Below are 16,263 nucleotides of genomic sequence, written 5' to 3'. Positions count from 1 at the left end.
AAGGTAGACAAGTCCCCGGGCCCGGATGGAATGCACCCCAGGGTACTGAAAGAAATGGCAGAAGTAATAGCAGATGCGCTGGCTGTAATTTATCAAAATTCGCTGGACTCTGGGGAAGTGCCGGCTGATTGGAAAACAGCTAATGTGACGCCGCTGTTTAAAAAAGGAGGTAGATAAAAGGCGGGTAACTACAGGCCGGTTAGCTTAACGTCCGTAGTTGGGAAATTGCTGGAATCCATCATTAAAGAAGGAATAGCAGGACACCTGGAAAAAAATGGTTCGATCAAGCAGACGCAGCATGGATTCATGAAGGGAAAGTCGTGTTTGACGAATTTACTGGATTTTTATGAAGATGTAACGAGTGCAGTTGACAGAGGGGAACCGGTGGATGTGGTGTTTTTGGATTTCCAGGAGGCGTTCGATAAGATGCCTCACAAAAGTTTGCTGCAGAAGATTAAGGTACACGGAGTTGGGGGTAAAGTGTTAGCGTGGATTGAGGATTGTCTATCTAACAGGAAGCAGAGAGTTGGAATAAATGGGTGCTTTTCTGGTTGGCAGTTGGTGACTAGTGGCGTGCCGCAGGGATCGGTGCTGGGGCCTCAACTGTTTACCATATACATAGACGATCTGGAGGAGGGGACCGAGTGTAGGGTAACAAAGTTTGCGGATGACACAAAGATGAGTGGGAAAGCGAATTGCGTGGAGGATGCAGAAAGTCTGCAGAGAGATTTGGATAGGCTGAGTGGGCGAGGATCTGGCAGATGGAGTATAACGTTGACAAGTGTGAGATTATCCACTTTGGAAGGAATAATAGTAAAATGGATTATTATTTAAATGGTGAAAAATTACAACATGCTACTGTGCAGAGGGACCTGGGGGTCCTTGAACATGAATCGCAAAAACTCAGTTTGCAGGTGCAGCAGGTGATCAAGAAGGCAAATGGAATGTTGTCCTTTATCACGAAGGGGATGGAGTATAAAAGCAGGGAGGTCTTGCTGCAATTGTACAAGGCACTGGTGAGGCCGCAACTAGAGTACTGTGTGCAATTTTGGTCCCCTTATTTGCGGAAGGATATATTAGCCTTGGAGGGAGTACAGAGAAGGTTCACCAGGTTGATACTGGAGATGAGGGGGTTAGTTTATGAGGAGAGATTGAGTAGATTGGGCCTGTACTCGTTGGAGTTTAGAAGGCTGAGGGGGAGATCTTATAGAGACATATAAGATAATGAAGGGGCTAGACAGGGTAGAGACAGAGAGATTCTTTCCACTTAGAAAGGAAACAAGAACTAGAGAACACAGCCTCAAAATAAGGGGGAGTCAGTTTAGAACAGAGTTGAGGAGGAACTTCTTCTCTCAGAGGGTAGTGAATCACTGGAATTCTCTGCCCATTGAAGCAGTGGAGGCTACCTCGTTAAATATGTTTAGTCACAGGTAGATAGATTTCTGATCAGTAAGGGAATTAAGGGTTATGGGGAGCAGGCGGGTAAGTGGAACTAAACCACTATCAGATCAGCCATGATCTTATTGAATGGCGGGGCAGGCTCGAGGGGCTAGATGGCCTACTCCTGCTCCTATTTCTTATGTTCTTATGTTCTAATGAGCCAGCTTCAGAAGCGATGAAACTGTTTTTATACAAAAAGGTTAGTTGAATTACCAAGGTGGCATCATGCTTTGGGGAGCAAGATTAGTTGTCCCTGTATCAGGAAGGGGGTTGCCGGTAGTTGAATTGTGCAGTGCCCATCTGGGTATAAATAAGATGAAGATGCTTGCCAGGTGTTATGCCTAGTGGGTTGACATTGATGCTGACATTGAGAGCCTATTGTAACAAAGGTTGCCTGCTGCAACTCCACTGCACCCTTGGGAGTGGCCTGGCCGACCATGGGCATGGGTCCACATTGATGATGTTGGTCCATTCGTGGACACAATGTTTTTGCTCCTTGTTGATGCACATTCAAAGTGGTTGGAAGAGTTTGAGGTGAAGTCTCTGACATCACACGCTAGCAGCTGCAAAATTGCACCAGTGTTTTTCCATACATGGAATACCAGAAGTCATCGTGTCTGATAATGGACAGCCTTCACGAGTGCTGAGTTTCAGAATTTCACTGTCCTCAATGGTATAAGCACATTAGGACTGCGCCTTATCACCCAGCATCCAACGGACTAGCTGGATGAGCCATCCAAACCTTTAAGTCTTGCTTAAAGAAGCAGTCAGGAGACCAAAATCTCACAATTCCTTTTTGGCTATAGAACTACTTCACATGCAACAACAGGAATCCCACCAGCAGAGTTGTTAATGAGCCATTGAGTCAGACCTGGACTGAACCTCATGTTTCCAACTCTGCTGGGGAGGGTAGACGCCGGCATCTCCACATCGGGAGGGTAGAAGACAGCCAAAGCAGTCAGAAGACAAACCATGATTCCTATCAGTCAGTATGGTTACATAGAATCCCTACAGTACAGAAGGCGGCCATTCGGCCCATTGAGGCTGCACTGACAACAATCCCACCAATGAATAAACGTGTTGTTGTGTTTTTTCTTAACTGGTTAGGAAGGTTCAGTCGCTGGGTATCCTTTGACAAGGAGCATCATGGGAGGTTAGTTAGGAAGGTTCAGTCGCTGGGTATACATGGGGAGGTAGTAAATTGTATTAGACACTGGCTCAATGGAAGAAGCCAGAGAGTGGTTGTGGAGGATTGCTTCTCTGAGTGGAGGCTGCAGGGATCGGTGTTGGGTCCATTGTTGTTTGTCATCTATATCAATGATCTGGATGATAATGTGGTAAATTGGATCAGCAAATTTGCTGATGATACAAGATTGGAGGTGTAGTAGACAGTGAGGAAGGTTTTCAAAGCTTGCAGAGGGATTTGGACCAACTAGAAAAATGGGTTGAAAAATGGCAAATGGAATTTAACGCAGACAAGTGTGAGATATTGCACTTTGGAAGGACGAACCAAAGTAGAATGTACAGGATAAATGATAGGACTCTGAAGAGTGCAGTTGAACAGAGGGATCTGTGAATACAGGTTCAGAATTCCCTAAAAGTGACGTCACAGGTGGATAGGGTCGTGAAGAGTGCCTTTGGTACATTGGCCTTTATAAATCAGAGTATCGAGTATAAAAGTTGGAGTGTTATGGTAAGGTTATATAATGTAAGAGTTTTAACAACACCAGGTTAAAGTCCAACAGGTTTATTTGGTAGCAAATACCATTCGCTTTTGGAGCGCTGCTCCTTCATCAGATGGAGTGGAAATGTGCTCTCAAACAGGGCACAGAGACACAGAAATCAAGTTACAGAATACTGATTAGAATGCGAATCCCTACAACCAGCCAGATCTTAAAGATACAGACAATGGGTGGAGGGAACATTAAGCACAGGTTAAAGAGATGTGTATTGTCTCCAGACAGGACAGCCTGCAAGTCCAGGAGGCAAGCTGTGGGGGTTACTGATAATGTGACATAAATCCAACATCCCGGTTTAGGCCGTCCTCATGTGTGCGGAACTTGGCTATCAGTTTCTGCTCAGCGACTCTGCGCTGTCGTGTGTCGTGAAGGCGTTCTCCAAGGCAGCCTTCACGACACACGACAGCGCAGAGTCGCTGAGCAGAAACTGATAGCCAAGTTCCGCACACATGAGGACGGCCTAAACCGGGATGTTGAATTTATGTCACATTATCAGTAACCCCCACAGCTTGCCTCCTGGACTTGCATCTATCCAAGACTCCTCAGGGAGGCAAGAGATGAAATTGCTGGACCTCTAACAGAAATCTTTGTCTCTTCACTGGACACAGGTGAGGTCCCAGAGGATTGGAGGATAGCAAATGTGGTCCCATTATTTAAGAAGGGTAGCAAGGATAACCCAGGTAATTATAGGCCAGTGAGCTTGACGTCCGTGGTAGGGAAATTGTTGGAGAAGATTCTTAGAGATAGGATATATGCGCATTTAGAACTGAATAATCTCATTTGCGATAGACAGCGTGGTTTTGTATGAGGGAGGTCATGCCTCACAAATTTGGTTGAGTTTTTTGAGGAGGTGACAAAAACGATTGACGAGGGAAGGGCCGTGGATGTCGAATATATGGATTTTAGTAAAGCATTTGACAAAGTTCCTCATGGCAGGCTGGTGCAAAAGGTTAAATCTCACAGGATAAAAGGTGAGCTAGCGAGATGGGTGGAGAACTGGCTTAGCCATAGAAGACAGAGGGTAACAGTGGAGGGGTCTTTTTCCAGTTGGAGGTCTGTGATTAATGGTGTTCCGCAGGGCTCTGTACTGGGACCTCTGCTGTTTGTGATATATATAAATGATTTGGAGGAAGATGGAGCTGGTGTGATCAGTAAGTTTGCGGACGAGACAAAGATTGTTGGAGTTGCGGATAGTGATCAACATTGTCAGAGAATATAGCAGGATTAGATAGGCTGGAACATTGGGCGGAGAAATGGCAGATGGAATTTAATCCAGATAAATGCGAAGTGATGCATTTCGGTAGGTCTAATGTAAGGGGGAGCTATACAATAAATGGCAGAACCATCAGGAGTATAGACACATAGACGGACCTGGGAGTACAAGTCCACAGATCCTTAAAGGTGGCAGCACAGGTGGAGAGGGTGGTCAAGAAGGCATATGGCATGTTTGCCTTTATTGGACGGGGCATAGAATATAAAAGTTGGCATATGATGTTGCAGATGTATAGAACGTTGGTTAGGCCACATTTGGAATACTGCGTCCAGTTCTGGTCGCCACACTACCAGAAGGACATGGAGGCTTTGGAGAGAGTACAGAAAAGGTTTACCAGGATGCTGCCTGGTATCGAGGGTCTTAACTATGAGGAGAGATTGGGTAAACTGGGGTTGTTCTCCCTGGAAAGACGGAGGATGAGGGGCGACCTCATAGAGGTGTATAAAATTATGAAGGGCATAGATAGGGTGAACAGTGGGAGGTGACGAACACAAGGGATCATGGGTTCAAGGTGAGGGGGGCAAGGCTCAACACAGATGTCAGGGGTACGTATTTTACACAGAGGGTGGTGGGGGCCTGGAATACACTGCCAAGCAAGGTGATTGAGGCGGACACGCTGGGATCGTTTAAGACTTATCTAGATAGCCACATGAACAGACTGGGAATAGAGGGATACAAACGAATGGTCTAGTTGGGCACATGAGCAGCGCAGGCTTGGAGGGCCGAAGGGCCTGTTCCTGTGCTGTATTGTTCTTTGTTCTTTGTTCTTTGTACAGGAAGGATGTAAATAAGGTTGAAAGAGTGCAGAGAAGGTTCACAAGGATGTTGCCGGGACTTGAGAAGCTGAGTTACAGAGAGAGATTGAATAGGTTGGGACTTTATTCCCTGGAGCGTAGAAGATTGAGGGGAGATTTGATAGAGGTGTATAAGATTTTGATGGGTATAGATAGAGTGAATGCAAGCAGGCTTTTTCCACTGAGGCTAGGGAAGATAAAAACCAGAGGGCATGGGTTAAGGGTGAAAGAAGAAAAGTTTAAAGGGAATATTGGGGGGGCTTCTTCACGCAGAGAGTGGTGGGAGTGTGGAATGAGCTGCCGGATAAAGTGGTAAATGCGGGGTCACTTTTAACATTTAAGAAAAACTTGGACGGGTTCATGGATGAGAGGGGTGTGGAGGGATATGGTCCAAGTGCAGGTCAGTGGGACTAGGCAAAGAATGGTTCGGCACAGACAAGAAGGGCCAAAAGGCCTGTTTCTGAGCTGTAATTTTCTGTGGTTCTATGGTTCTATGGTGAACAAGAATTAATACAATAATTATGTATTCTCAATATTACCAGGATATTAATTACCTTTCTTCAATAGAATCCAAATGTTGTCTGTTCCTGCCACAGGTCACCATGGACAACCCTTACAATGCTTCGGTACATCTAATAATATCAATTCCAGTGAAAGTACGGGATCAGCAAATACTCCACCTGCAACAGGTAATACTGAATTTAAACTGATTCAATTCATCTATCACTTTTAACAATCTCAAAAGAAGTGTGCTGGACTGGTATTTAAATATGGCGCCAGGATCTTCAAACCTACCAGCTGAAGAGGGTGGGTGTGGGCCTGGGTATGATGCTCTTTTGGAGAGTTGGTGCAGACCCGATGGGTTGAATGGCCTCCGTCTGCACTGCCAGCATTCTATAGATTCTAATTAACATATGTGCCACACAAGTGCCAGGCAATGACCAACTCCAACAAGAGATATCTAACCATTGCCCTTTGACATTCATAGAACATAGAACATAGAACATTACAGCGCAGTACAGGCCCTTCGGCCCTCGATGTTGCGCCAACCAGTGAAACCAATCTAATGCCCCTCGAATCTACACTATTCCAATATCATCCACATGTTTATCCAATGACCATTTAAATACCCTTTAATGTTGGCGAGTCCACTACTGCTGCAGGCAGGGCATTCCTCGCTCTTACTACTCTCTGAGTAAAGAACCTACCTCTGACACCTGTCCTACATCTATCACCCCTCAATTTAAAGCTATGTCCCCTCGTGCTAGTTATTATCATCCGAGGAAAAAGGCTCTCACTATCCAGCCTATCTAGTCCTCTGATCATCTTGTATGCCTCTATTAAGTCACCTCTTAACCTTCTTCTCTCTAACGAAAACAACCTCAAGTCCCTCAGCCTTACTTCATAAGACCTTCCCACCATACCAGGCAACATCCTGGTAAATCTCCTCTGCCCCCTTTCCAATGCTTCCACATCCTTCCTATAATGCGGTGACCAGAACTGTACGCAATACTCCAAGTGCGGCTGCACCAGAGTTTTGTACAGCTACAACATGACCTCCTGGCTCTGAAACTCAATCCCTCTACCAATAAAAGCTAACACTCCGTACGCCTTCTTAACAACCCTATCAACCTGGGTGCCAACTTTCAGGGATCTATGCACATGGACACCAAGATCTCTCTGTTCATTCACACTACCAAGTATCTTACCATTAGCCCAGTACTCTGTAATCCTGTTACTCCTTCCAAAGTGAATCACCTCATACTTTTCTGCATTAAACTCCATTTGCCACCTCTCAGCCCAGCTCTGCAGCTTATTTATGTTCCTCTGTAACCTGCAACAACCTTCCGCACTGTCCACAACTCCACTGACTTTAGTGTCATCCGCAAATTTACTAACCCATCCTTCTACGCCCTCGTTCAGGTCATTTATAAAAATGACAAACAGCAGTGGTCCCAAAACAGATCCTTGCGGTACACCACTAGTAACTGAACTCCAGGATGAACATTTCCCATCAACCGCCACCCTCTGTCTGCTTACAGCTAGCCAATTCCTGATTCAAACCGCTAAATCACCCTCAATCCCATGCATCCGTATTTTCTGCAATAGCTTACTGTGGGGAACCTTATCAAACGCTTTACTGAAATCCATATACATCACATCAACTGTTTTACCCTTATCCACCTCTTTGGTCACCTTCTCAAAGAACTCAATAAGGTTTGTGAGGCACGACCTACCCTTCACAAAACCGTGTTTACTATCCCTAATCAAAGTATTCCTTTCTAGATGCTTATAAATCCTATCTCTTGTAATCCTTTCCAAAGCTTTGCCCAGAACAGAAGTAAGGCTCAATGGCATTATCATCACTGAATCCCCCACTATCAACAGCCTGGGGTTACCATTGACCAGAAACTGAACTGGACTAGCCACATCAATACTGTGGTAACAAGAGCAGGTCAAAGGCTAGGAATCCTAGCCTTTGTAAGTTGTAAGTAACTCACCTCCTGACTCCCTAAAGCCTGTCTATCATCTACAAGTCACAAGTCAAGAGTGTGATGGAATACTCCCCACTTGCCTGGATGGGTGCAGCTTCAACAACACACAAGAAGCTTGACACCATCCAGGACAAAGCAAACCAGTTGATTGTTACCCCTTTCCACAAACAGTCATTCCCTCCATCACCAATGAACAATGGCAGCCGTGAGCACCATCTACAAGATACACTGCAGGAACTCACCAAGGTTCCTTAGGCAGCACCTCCCAAACCCATGACCACTACCATTGAGAAGGACAAGAGTAGCAGATACCTGGGAACACCACCACCTGTAGGTCCCTCTCCAAACACTTACCATCCTGACTTTGGAAATCTATCGGCCGTTCCTTCAGTGTTGCTGGGTCAAAAACCTGGAACTCCCTCCCGAACAGCACTATGGGTGTACCTACACCACACAGACTACAGCTGTTCAAGAAGGCAGCTATCTTCTCAAGGACAATGAGGGATGGGCAATGCTGACCTAACCAGTGACACCCACATCACACAATTTAATTAAAACAGTAATTCAAAAGATGCATGCAGCCCAGATGACACTGAAAAATAATCTCTTCTAACATCTGGTGGTGAGTGTCTGGAACGAGCTGCCAGAGGTAGTAGTAGAGGCGGGTACAATTTTATCTTTTAAAAAGCATTTAGATAGTTACATGGGTACGATGGGTATAGAGGAATATGGGCCAAATGCAGGCAATTGGGATTAGTTTAGGGGTTTTAAAAAAAGGGCGGCATGGACAAGTTGGGCCGAAGGGCCTGTTTCATGCTGTAAACCTCTATGACTCTATGACTCTATCTGTGTTATGGACAGGAGGGTGGTTAATGTAAACAGCCCTGATTTCTCCTACTACACATAAACAAGTGTTTTTTGATTTTTGATTTCCCTCTTTATAAGTGATGGCGCATTTTCTCCAACCATTGAATTTGGGGTGTTCTAGTCCTTTTTGAATAACTTGCACCACAAACTCAAGGAAAGATTAAATAAAGGGGTTGATTTATTTTTACACACATACACACAGGGCAAGGGTTTTGCAATTTCCACTGATTTGCACTCATTCAAAACAAAGAGGAATAAAGGAAAGGGGAAAGGTTCAGGCCTGGCCACAACAAAATCTAAGTTAGGATTTTCTGTGCATCCAGAGTCCAGAATCAAAATTCTAATTGAATGTTTCTTCTGAGGGTATTTGACTGACTGTTGCAGGGTGATCCATCTTTCCAAAATAAGACTTCTATCAGGGGACAAGGAGCACAGAGTTGAGTTAGTCTTGCAGCTACAAGTTCTGATGTTCCAGTAGTTTGCAGTTTTGACACGGGATAGATTTCTTTCTGCTGCCACCTACTTGATGGTAGGATAGTAGACAGTGCAGGCTGCTGTTTCTGTTTGGAGATCAAACAGTGATTGCCTGAGTTCTGGTCCACAAGGCAATATTACAAGTTCTAGCAGCTTGGAGATGGTTGTGACATGCAAAGAACAAAGAAAAGTACAGCACAGGAACAGGCCCTTCAGCCCTCCAAGCCCATGCATATCATGAAGTTCTCACTAACTGAACTAAAAAAAACCTTCTGCCTTTAATCGGACCTCCCTTTTCATGTACCCATTCAGATACCTCTTAAATGTTGCTAATGCGCCTGTTTCCACCACCTCCACTGACAGCGTGTTCCAGGCACCCACCACTCTCTGCGTGAAAATCTTCTCCCGCACATCTCCCTTAAACTTTCCCCCTCTCACCTTGAACCTGTGCCCCCTTGTAATTGACACTTCCAGGACAGGGTCTTTCATGCATCAGTGCAGACTCAATAGGCCAAAGGGCCTCTTCTGCACAGTGGCATTCAGTGATTCTGTGACATGAGTTCTTAGTAATGGTTGATGTTCAGACCAAATGGCCTGTGATGACATCTACCTCATCTGGAAAAGAACATTTAGTCAGGCAGCTGGTGATACAATGAAAAGAAAAGCTGCTTTTAACAGCAGAGAAAATTATTTTAAAATATTTCTTAAAGGCACAGTAGTGCGACACCTTCTCCTTAAACAAAGAACCATCAACATTCAAAGAAGGAAATTCCCTGCCCAGTGAAGCAGTTGAGGTTACCTCATTAAATGTTTTTAACGCAAGGATAGATAAATTTTTGAACAGTAAAGGAATTAAGGGTTATGGTGAGCGGGTGGGTAAGTGGAGCTGAGTCCACAAAAAGATCAGCCATGATCTTATTGAATGGCAAAGCAGGCTCAAGGGGCCTGATGGCCGACTCCTGCTCCTAGTTCTTATGTTCTTATGTAAGGTTTCATTTTTCAAACACTTTCAGTTTCACACTACCAGTACTTTACAATAAATATACAATTTATAAAACCTAACAGTAACATAGTCCATTCCAGTCCTTGTCTTCCAACATCAAATACTTCTTCTTTTATCACATTCATGACACACTGGTTCCTCTCCACAATTTTCCTATTGTCCTTAATCCTGCATTGATTCCGAATCTTACCTCTGGTAATGTCCTCAGAGAACTAAGCAGGATCAGGAGGATAACACAATACATGTGTATAGTCGGGGCCATTCAGAAAGGTCATGTTTTCTCTGTCCCCTTACTTGTTAATTGGCCTTAGCTTCTCCTCTGCCAAGCAGTTTGATTACTTTGTTTGCTCTGGATCTGCATCATCACTTTCTTTGGCAAAGACACAGCAGATTGTCTTACATAGACATAGACATAGAACAGTACAGCACAGAACAGGCCCTTCGGCCCACGATGTTGTGCCGAGCTTTATCTGAAACCAAGATCAAGCTATCCCACTCCCCATCATCCTGGTGTGCTCCATGTGCCTATCCAATAACCGCTTAAATGTTTCTAAAGTGTCTGACTCCACTATCACTGCAGGCAGTCCATTCCACACCCCAACCACTCCCTGCGTAAAGAACCTACCTCTGATATCCGTCCTGTATCTCCCACCACGAACCCTATAGTTATGCCCCCTTGTAATAGCTCCATCCACCCGAGGAAATAGTCTTTGAACGTTCACTCTATCTATCCCCTTCATCATTTTATACACCTCTATTAAGTCTCCCCTCAGCCTCCTCCGCTCCAGAGAGAATAGCCCTAGCTCCCTCAACCTTTCCTCATATGACCTACCCTCCAAACCAGGCAGCATCCTGGTAAATCTCCTCTGCACTCCTTCCAGCGCTTCCACATCCTTCCTATAGTGAGGTGACCAGAACTGCACACAATATTCCAAATGTGGTCTCACCAAGGTCCTGTACAGTTGCAGCATAACCCCACGGCTCTTAAACTCCAACCCCCTGTTAATAAAAGCTAACACACTACAGGCCTTCTTCACAGCTCTATCCACTTGAGTGGCAACCTTTAGAGATCTGTGGATATGGACCCCAAGATCTCTCTGTTCCTCCACAGTCTTCAGAACCCTACCTTTGACCCTGTAATCCACATTTAAATTTGTCCTACCAAAATGAATCACCTCACATTTATCAGGGTTAAACTCCATTTGCCATTTTTCAGCCCAGCTTTGCATCCTATCTATGTCTCTTTGCAGCCTACAACAGCCCTCCACCTCATCCACTACTCCACCAATCTTGGTGTCATCAGCAAATTTACTGATCCACCCTTCAGCCCCCTCCTCTAAGTCATTAATAAAAATCACAAAGAGCAGAGGACCAAGTACTGATCCCTGCGGCACACCGCTAGCAACCTGCCTCCAATCCGAAAATTTTCCATCGACCACCACCCTCTGTCTTCGGTCAGACAGCCAGTTGCCTATCCAATCGGCCAACTTTCCCTCTATCCCACACCTCCTCACTTTCATCATAAGCCGACCATGGGGGACCTTATCAAACGCCTTACTAAAATCCATGTATATGACATCAACTGCCCTACCTTCATCAACACACTTAGTTACCTCCTCAAAAAATTCTATCAAATTTGTGAGGCACGACTTGCCCTTCACGAATCCGTGCTGACTATCTCGGATTAATCCGCATCTTTCTAAATGGTCGTAAATCCCATCCCTAAGGACCCTTTCCATCAATTTACCAACCACCGAAGTAAGACTAACCGGTCTATAATTACCAGGGTCATTTCTATTCCCTTTCTTAAACAGAGGAACAACATTCGCCATTCTCCAGTCCTCTGGCACCATCCCCGTGGACAGCGAGGACCCAAAGATCAACGCCAAAGGCTCTGCAATCTCATCCCTTGCCTCCCAAAGAATCCTAGGATACATTTCATCAGGCCCAGGGGACTTATCGACCTTCAGTTTATTCAAAACTGCCAAGACATCCTCCCTCCGAACATCTATTTCCTCCAGCCTATTAGCCTGTAACACCTTCTCTTCCTCAAAAACATGGCCCCTCTCCTTGGTGAACACTGAAGAAAAGTATTCATAACTTGGTGACAGAACCCATTTCGGCTATGGTTCCACAGATCACTTGACAGTTACGCTGCTGCGAAAATCACTGGAATTTATTCAAACACCAGCTGTGTAGGGTACTGTTTCACTGGATATCCACGTCTGTGCAAACTGTACAGAATCATTGTGCCAGCAGTTCATTTTAGATGATACAATTTCAGCAAACAGTCTTATTTCACATTTTTGTCCTTTTCTTTGATCTGCAGCAGTATGATATTTCCACTCCTCAATCCCCTTTTTGAGATCACACATAACTTGACTCATCTGCACGTCTCTTCACATAGATGATAAGGTGTTTTTGGCAGTCCTGCAATTTATGTTCAGGCAATTTGAACAATTTGGGAACAGGTTTCAAAACAGTTAACTTGTCTTGTAACTGTCTCCACACCTGCTCAATTTCTTTCGTCACATTATAGTCCAGCAACTGGTTCTCCTTCTCCATCTCCACCAGTTTTGTGGCTGCTGCATCTGAGACTGAGTAAATATCAGTTTCTCTTTCTCAACCTGTGCCAACTTGAAAATGCTATGTTTGCAAGGATGTTGTTTAATTGGAACAGCATTTTCTACGACTATCACAATTATTTTAGTACTTCCCAGTTTATTCCCACATATCTCTCCATGTGATTTTAATAACTCTTTCAGTTCATTTTGATTTTCCTCTGGAAGGTAACTCAATAATTTATCCCAACTTCTAACAACTTCCTCATTATCCAATTTAATTTGAGGAATGTCAAATTCAGGGTCATCTGAATTTGGTTCTTCACTCTGAGTTGTAACCACTAATGCATCCTTCTTCAGCTTTCCTTTCCTATCAAAATACCTTTTAAGCATATTCACGTGACACACTATCTGGCGTTCTTATCAAATAATTCACCTCACTCAATTTCCTTTCAATTTGATAAGGCCCATTAAACCTTGCTTTTAAAGTTTCACCTACCATTGGTAGCAATACTAAGGCTTTATCCCCACGAGCAAAACTACAAATTTTTGATTTCTTATCCATTTCCTGTTTCATCACATGATGTGCCACTTTTAAATGTTGTCTAGCCAATTAACCTGCTCTATTCAACCTTTCATAGAAATCATAGAAACCCTACAGTACAGAAAGAGGCCATTCGGCCATCGAGTCTGCACCGACCACAATCCCACCCAGGCCTTTCCCCCATATCCCTACATATTTTACCCGCTAATCCCTCTAATCTACGCATCCCAGGACACTAAGGGGCAATTTTAGCATGGCCAATGAACCTAACCCGCACATCTTTGGACTGTGGTAGGAAACCGGAGCACCCGGAGGAAACCCACGCAGACAGGGGGAGAATGTGCAAACTCCACACAGACAGTGACCCAAGCCGGGAATCGAACCCAGGTCCCTGGAGCTGTGAAGTAGCAGTGCTAACCACTGTGCTACCGTGCCGCCCATCTTTCCCTAAAATTTGACACATAGTCCAATAATGTAGTCTCAGAATGTTGACTCATTGATTTCTCTTTTATCAATTTAAGTGGTCCCCTTACCTCATGACCTAAAATCAATTCAAATGAACTGAATTCAGTTGATTCATTAAGTGCCTCCCTAATTGCAAAGAGTCCAAATGGAATTCCTTTATTCCAATCCTCTGGATAATCCTGACTGTAGGCCCTCAACATTGTCTTTAAAGTTTGATGCCTGCGATTCTGGATGGTAGACAGATGGTAGGTGCAGGACCCGGTCCTTTGTGGGCAGGGGAAGCATGTCCATGCATTACATCTTTTTCACCGGTACAGAAATAGGGGAAAATAGCCATTCTCTGATTCAACCCCAATTAGAGTCAACTCGTCTGGTTTGAATATGGGCAGGGGCTTGGCAGTTGACTGTTCTCTGGTAGAGGTTTTGACTTGGAGAATGCACCAATCAGTCCACTTGATCCTCTTTTCATGCGGTATAGATTGTTATTCCCTTTGGGATTTGGTGTTCCGGCATTTCTGCGGTGAGTGCAAGGTAATATGCCGAATATAAGGAAAGACATCAACTGGCTGTTGCACCTGTGTCTGAGACCCCTGCCCGCTGAGCCCAATTTATTCCAGTAGGAATTGCTGATCACAGATATTTGCCTCTATCCAACCTGCAGGTGTTGTGGTGAACTGTATCATCCCTATTCCCGATCACTGCTTTAACACAGACCAGAAATCAAACCTATACTGTCTCATCAGTATATATTGCGTGCCACATTTACTAACAGAACTGTCAATGCTGCTTCTGTGAGAGGTTTTAAACAGAATGGACAGCATGGTGCCTCAGCACCAGAGACCCAGGTTCAATTCCAGCTTCAATTGACTATGTGGAGTTTGTACGTTCTCCCCATGTTTGTGTGGGTTTCCTCTGGGTGCTCTGGTTTTGTCCCACACTACACAGGTGTGTAGGTTAGGTTGATTGGCCATGCTAAATTGTCCATTAGTATCAGGGGGATTAGTAGGGAAAATAGGTGATTGTGGGGATGGGCCAGGATGGGATTGTTGTTGATGCAGGCTTGGTGGGCTGAATGGCCTCCTTCTGCACTGAAGGGATTCTATGATTCTGTTTAAATTGTTTTACTCCCAAGCTATCCATAACCTCCTTGAATTACTTTGAGGTAAAATTTGATCCTTGATCTGATTGTATTTCTGTGGGTAGCCCATAGAACCATAGAACCATAGAAAATTACAGCTCAGAAACAGGCCTTTTGGCCCTTCTTGTCTGTGCCGAACCATTTTATGCCTAGTCCCACTGACCTGCACTTGGACCATATCCCTCCACACACCTCTCATCCATGAACCCGTCCAAGTTTTTCTTAAATGTTAAAAGTGACCCCGCATTTACCACTTTATCCGGCAGCTCATTCCACACTCCCACCACTCTCTGCGTGAAGAAGCCCCCCCTAATATTCCCTTTAAACTTTTCTCCTTTCACCCTTAACCCATGCCCTCTGGTTTTTTTCTCCCCTAGCCTCAGCGGAAAAAGCCTGCTTGCATTCACTCTATCTATACCCATCAAAATCTTATACACCTCTATCAAATCTCCCCTCAATCTTCTACGCTCCAGGGAATAAAGTCCCAACCTATTCAATCTCTCTCTGTAACTCAGCTTCTCAAGTCCCGGCAACATCCTTGTGAACCTTCTCTGCACTCTTTCAATCTTATTTACATCCTTCCTGTAACTAGGTGACCAAAACTGTACACAATACTCCAAATTCGGCCTCACCAATGCCTTATATAACCTTACCATAACACTCCAACTTTTATACTCGATGCTCCGATTTATAAAGGTCAATGTACCAAAGGCACTCTTTACGACCCTATCCACCTGTGACGTCACTTTTAGGGAATTCTGTACCTAAAACCATATCTGGTTTTTAAAAAATGTAAGTAACTCCTCTCCAATCTTTTTACTGCAATATTGCGCAATGGAATGGCCTCTAGAAACCTAGTAGACACATCCATTTTAATCAATAGATATTGATTCCCATTTTGTGTTTTAGGGAGGGGTCCTCTGCAATCAATTAAGAGGTTCCTCAAATGCTGGAATGGGTATTAAGGCTGCTGGTTTTATCACCGCTTGAGGTTTCTCTATTACCTGACATGTGTGACATCACCGTCAACATTTAATCACATCTTTATGCAGTCCAGGCCAATAAAAATGTTTTTGTATTTTAGCTTGAGTTTTCCTTACTCCCAAATGACCTCCTACTGGTGCCTCATGTGCTCCTCGCAACACCTCCTTTCTATACCCTACCGGCAATACCACTTGATGAACTTCTGTCCACTTTTCATCCACCTGAATATGTAAAGGTCTCCATTTTTTTCATTAAGACCTCATTTTTAAGATAATAGCATTCCAGTATACACTCCTGTTCTGTGTATGCTTTCTGATACAACTGTTTTATTTCTAGATCCTTCTGTTGTAATTCTGCCAACTTTCCTGAACTAAAAATATCCACTTCCTCTTCCACTTGTTCTTGTTCTTTTCCAACTAACTAGTCAAAAATGGTTTCTGATAATTGAACTTCAGCTTTCATATCTTCATTCTTTGATTTCTCCTC

The 16,263-nt window shown here is 44.3% G+C and overlaps 1 protein-coding gene across 2 annotated transcripts in view; it reads left to right on the top strand.

Moving 5' to 3' along the window:
* Nucleotides 1-16,263, top strand: part of LOC144501157 (integrin alpha-E-like) — a 377,113-nt gene that overhangs the window by 329,847 nt on the left and 31,003 nt on the right. For both annotated transcript variants that reach the window (XM_078224555.1, XM_078224556.1), the window contains one exon: nt 5,843-5,935. In XM_078224555.1, the coding sequence (XP_078080681.1) occupies nt 5,843-5,935 (93 nt within the window). The remainder of the gene's footprint in view (nt 1-5,842; nt 5,936-16,263) is intronic.

The sequence above is a fragment of the Mustelus asterias genome, chromosome 12 (assembly GCF_964213995.1).
Source record: "Mustelus asterias chromosome 12, sMusAst1.hap1.1, whole genome shotgun sequence".
Classification (NCBI taxonomy): domain Eukaryota; kingdom Metazoa; phylum Chordata; class Chondrichthyes; order Carcharhiniformes; family Triakidae; genus Mustelus; species Mustelus asterias.
This window is presented reverse-complemented; position numbering and strand designations above follow the sequence as displayed.